Raw genomic sequence first — 5,000 nt, 5'->3', positions numbered from 1 at the left:
CAGGGAGAGATAGAGATGATTACAGGAGAGAGATAATGAAGGTTACAGGAGAGAGATAGTGAAGATTACAGGAGAGTGATAGTGAAGGTTACAGTCGTTTGTCGCTTTGTCACGGAGATTAAAATATTATGATAGTTTGGTGAAAAGAAAGTTAGTTTCATTATATCAGATGTTTATTTTATTTTATTTTTGTATTATTAAAGATCTGATAAATAAAAGACAAAACAGATCAATTATGACTGATCATTTTTTCTCTTTCTTCTTTGTCTTGTTTATTATCGTTATGCCTTACTCTTCTTTTATCACTGTTGACTATTTTATCTCTATATCGTTCATTTATATTTTTTTCATTATATATATTTTTCATAGTTTTGCTTTCATTTCCATCGTTTCTTTCTATTTTCAGGAGTCAATTTATATATTCAAGTTGGGAATTCTATCCATATTTCATTCACTCGTATAATTTTTGAAGATTATCCTCCATTACAATGTGCTCAATGCAATACCCCTCCACTTTCATTCCTCCATGCTGACAGATTTCCCTCCATTCTATACCCTCCACATTTATTCCTCCATGCTGACAGATTTCCCTCCATGTTAGTTTCTCTCTACCAAAGCTTTCACTTCCCGTGTTTTTCTTCCTGTTGAAATTCTCTTCTCTGTAATCACCAATCTCTTTTTTCTTACATCTATCCATCATTATTCCTCTATGATGTAAAATTCTTCTTCACTCCTCTAGTTACTCCACAACACGAGACAGAATGGACATCTTGTGTATATTGTAGTGTCATTCATGGACTTCCTTTCATCTTAGTTGTCTTTATGTTGATGTTTTACTGTAATTAATGAACCTCCCATCCATTATTATTCCTACATGTTGTCAGTTCCTTTGTGTGTCCATGTCTGTTACTCCATGATTTGTTTGAGTTTTTGTAATTCTTTTAGTTTTTGTAATTCTTTTAGTTTTTGTAATTCTTTTAGTTTTTGTAATTCTTTTTTGTGTTACAGATTTGATTCGAAGTTTTGACTGATAGTTTGTATGTAGTTTTTCCTGTCCAAGTTTCGTTATACTCACTGAACCTCATCATTCATTTGTTTATTTTTATTTATCTATGTTATAAACTTTTCTCCGCTATTATTCCTCTATGCCTTAAGCTTTTCTCCTTGGGTAGTATTTAAGCTTTTCTCCTTGTCTGTTACTTACGCTTTTCCGATCATTATTCCCCTATTTTTAATCTTTCCTCCGTGTCTAATACTCCATGTTGTAATCTTTCCTCCGTGTCTAATACTCCATGTTGTAATCTTTCCTCCATATCTAATACTCCATGTCATAATTTTTCCACCGTGTTTATTAATTTATGCTACGATTGGCCATTCTTGGTGTACTGTTGACATCTGCTGCTTTGTAACCTTCGTGGAGGGACAGAGGAAGTAGAGAACGAGGCGGAAGAGCCAATTAAGATACTTCACTCGTGGCTAAACACACTATAGTCTAGGTAGCCAGCCCCGCCGCCTTCCTTCCCGTTCGTGACTGTGGTCGGTGTTTGACGGATGTGCTTCACGGTTTTTCAATCCTCGCCTGTCAGCGCTTTCTAGATGGCTTTGTATAGGCCGTCATTAGAATAAAATAAAACAGGAAATAAACTGTCATCGGTTTTCCTAAGAACATTTGTTGACAGTCGTAAATGAAATGTAATAATTATTTACTTCAGTTCATGTATAAAAAAATTACCCACTTCAGATCGTGTAGAATTATAGTAATATATGTAATCATGAATAATTTCGTAATTTAACAACTCGTATCGCTTTTGTCTTTAAAATAACTGCACGTGGCATTGGATCAACTTTCTACTCATAGAGACTCACGGTGGATGTAAACAAACACAGTGAAACGGCCTTAATCACCGCCTGGGAGAATCGTCGTCACTTAGCGTATCCGAACGACGGCAATTAGTGGGCGCGGGAGTAAGTTTGTTTACAGCGTTTTAGAGATAATTATTATACCCCCACGTAGAGTACATTACAAAAGGAGAAAGTCTGTCTGTTTAGAAAGGGAAAGTCAGGTGATATGTTTTTTGATGTAATTCATATATCATTATCTTCATGTCTACAGAACGTAAGAACTATCATTATTTTGTTTTGTCGCCCGTGGTGTCTCTGGGTTCAAACATAACAAAGACCTTTCAGATATTATTAGGTTATTTACAGTCATACAGTAAGCTATCTGGCTATATGGAGTGAAAAAGCGTGCAATTATCTACAACTACTACTACTACTACTACCACTACTACTACCACTACTACTACCAAAACACCATTCAATAATAAAACACATGCTATCTCCCCCAAAACCAGACCTGTCATCATCTAAAGTATGTGAACGAAAAACAAAATAACACTGAGAAAGTACCCAACTATTATTGCGGCTTCAATATGTCAAGTAAACGATGCTGTGATTTGTTCCCATTGGGTGAAGACAAGAGGGTGTGAGACTGTGTGGTTGTGAGGGCCTCTGAGAAGCTTGAACTCTTCTTTGTTAATGGGGTTTTATACCTGGATTTAGGTCACGGTAGATACTGAAGCTAGAATTAGTTATTGGTGGTCTTGAACTACAACTATTAGTGTTACTGTACTACTATTAATGTTTTGCTTCTATTACTAGTACTGTTTCTATTACTGTTATTACTACTGTACTACCACTGTTTTACTACTACTACTACTACTACTACTACTGACGCCATCTCAGATCACAGCCTGGTACTGACTACTTACCATCTGTGTTTCGTCTGTTTGTTTGTGGGTGTTTACATATCCGTAGTTTACCTTTATGTTTGTTTGTCTTGGTTTAATATGTTTTACATTAGACAACAGTTAAGTAAATTAATGTTCTTTGTGTATTTTTTTTTTACCTTCTCAACTAATATTTACACTTACATTAAATAACAGTAAGTAGATCAAATATAATTCTTAGTTTTTCAAGGTATTGTTGTGTTCAAGGTTTGCTAATGTTATTCATGATATAAACCTCTCAATTCTCCCCCCTCAACCTCTCCCTCAATTCCTCCCCCTCAATCTCTCCCTCAAATTCCCCATCATTCACCACCTCTCTCTCTCCCTTACTTTACAGATGCGGGCAACGTGGGTTCTCAACTGCCTCTTCCTGACGATGACGATGATGTCTGCTCCACTCCTGACGAAGGCTGAGGTCTACACGTCCATAAATGACTTGACAGCCGTGTTTGCCATGGAGAGACGGGTGGTGGCTGCTCTTACTAGCTACGTGGACGATATGGAAACCCGACTGAACAAGATTAAAAGGTGAATATTGAGCTGGTGGTTAGTAGCTGCTATGGAGGGTGACTGTGTGTGTGTGTTGGTGTGATATGTAGAAGGAAAGGGAGGTAGAAGAAGAGATAGGAGAAGAATGGGAAGGAAGGGGGTAGATAAAAGAAAGAGAATGAGGAAAAGGAGTAAGGAGGAGGTAGATGAAGAACAAGAAGGTGGGTGGGAAGGGAAATTGTATGGATTAAAGAGACAGGGAAGAGAAAGTTGCTGCGCTGTGTTGATTCGCTCTAGTAGTATCGCGTCCCTGAGGCTACACTAATGCCATCTGTTATCTGTGTGTGTAAACTAACTGTGTACACTAATGCCATCTGTTATCTGTGTGTGTAAACTAACTGTGTATATCTCCTCAACATCATCTTACACTGTTTATATTTGTTATGTCTAAACAGTATATTTAACGTAATTAACACTCAGGAAAAAAAATATACAGAAAAAAAAATATATATATTGTTTACCTATTTTCGAATCTCCTATCACCTCTACCCCCCCTCCCTCCCTCCCCTCCTTCCCCCTTCCTCCCTCCCCCTTTCTCTTACCCCTCCTTCCTCACTCTCCCCCACTACTTGCCACTTCCCTACCCCCGTAACCTCACGCACCATCACCAATTATATTAACCTATTATTTAAAACCAATTAACACGTCTTTCTTCGTCTCCCCCCCCCCACCACCACCACCACCACCACCACCTCCTCTTAACCAATTACCTGGTCACTAATTGATAGTCATTACGTAACCAAACCAAAGTTACTGATCATCTCTAGTATGATAATTACTTTACTAAATACCAATATAAGTACTTATGGGTCATTACCAGAGACGGGTCATTAGGAGTACTTTAATTGGCATAAGGAATTGGTTTTAATTGGTGATTGAAGGGGTTAAATTGGTCTATTGTGTTTATTTTACCATTTTTTCCTTTGTGGTCAAATTTGTTTCACATATATAATTAATCTCTGAAATACAAACATTAAATAAGAATTAACAAAAGATAATGAAGAATTTAATTTATTATATTTATCAAGAAACTTATTATCCATCCAATGATCCAATGCTCCCAAACCAGTGGTGACATCCTTGGGTATATAAACTGGCTAAATTATACAGTATATGGCTGAGTTTAATTCCTATATCACTCTACTAATATAATTTTTTTTTCCCGCGGTTTGATATATTTTTGGAGGAGAAGGGGAAGGGGGGGGGGAGGGGTTCACGTCTCATCGACAGAGTGAAGATAATGGTATACTGTCTGATAGTTTATGCGGTCCAGGTGATAAACTTTCACCTGTGGTAATTATCCCTGTATGATTCTTCTGTACAGGTGTTTAAAGGTGTGTGTGAAATTTTTACCTCACACGAGAGAAATATATATGAACAGACACACAGACAGACAGACAGACAGACAGACACACAGACAGACACACAGACAGACAGACAGACAGACACGTCCTTATATTATTAAACATCAGTACACTTCACTAACACACTACAATACGCTCTTAAAGACTAACAACACCATTATCTCAGGTATTCTCATAATGACATATTCGCTGAGTTAATGTAGTGAGTTACTGACAACGCCCGTGAACCGCAGCAAACACAGGTGAGCGAACAGGACTTACACTGTACTGTACACTCCCTCCCCCCTTCCTTAAACAC

General features: G+C 37.4%; 1 protein-coding gene across 1 annotated transcript in view; it reads left to right on the top strand.

Moving 5' to 3' along the window:
* Positions 1 to 5,000, top strand: part of LOC121853154 (prolyl 4-hydroxylase subunit alpha-2-like) — a 49,175-nt gene that overhangs the window by 19,378 nt on the left and 24,797 nt on the right. The window contains exon 2 of the mRNA XM_042347111.1: positions 3,127 to 3,317. Coding sequence (XP_042203045.1) covers positions 3,127 to 3,317 — 191 coding nt within the window. The remainder of the gene's footprint in view (positions 1 to 3,126; positions 3,318 to 5,000) is intronic.

This window comes from Homarus americanus, unplaced genomic scaffold, assembly GCF_018991925.1.
Source record: "Homarus americanus isolate GMGI-L3 unplaced genomic scaffold, GMGI_Hamer_2.0 scaffold50564, whole genome shotgun sequence".
NCBI lineage: Eukaryota > Metazoa > Arthropoda > Malacostraca > Decapoda > Nephropidae > Homarus > Homarus americanus.
Note: the sequence above shows the minus strand (reverse complement) of the source record. Positions and strands in the feature narration are given on the sequence as shown.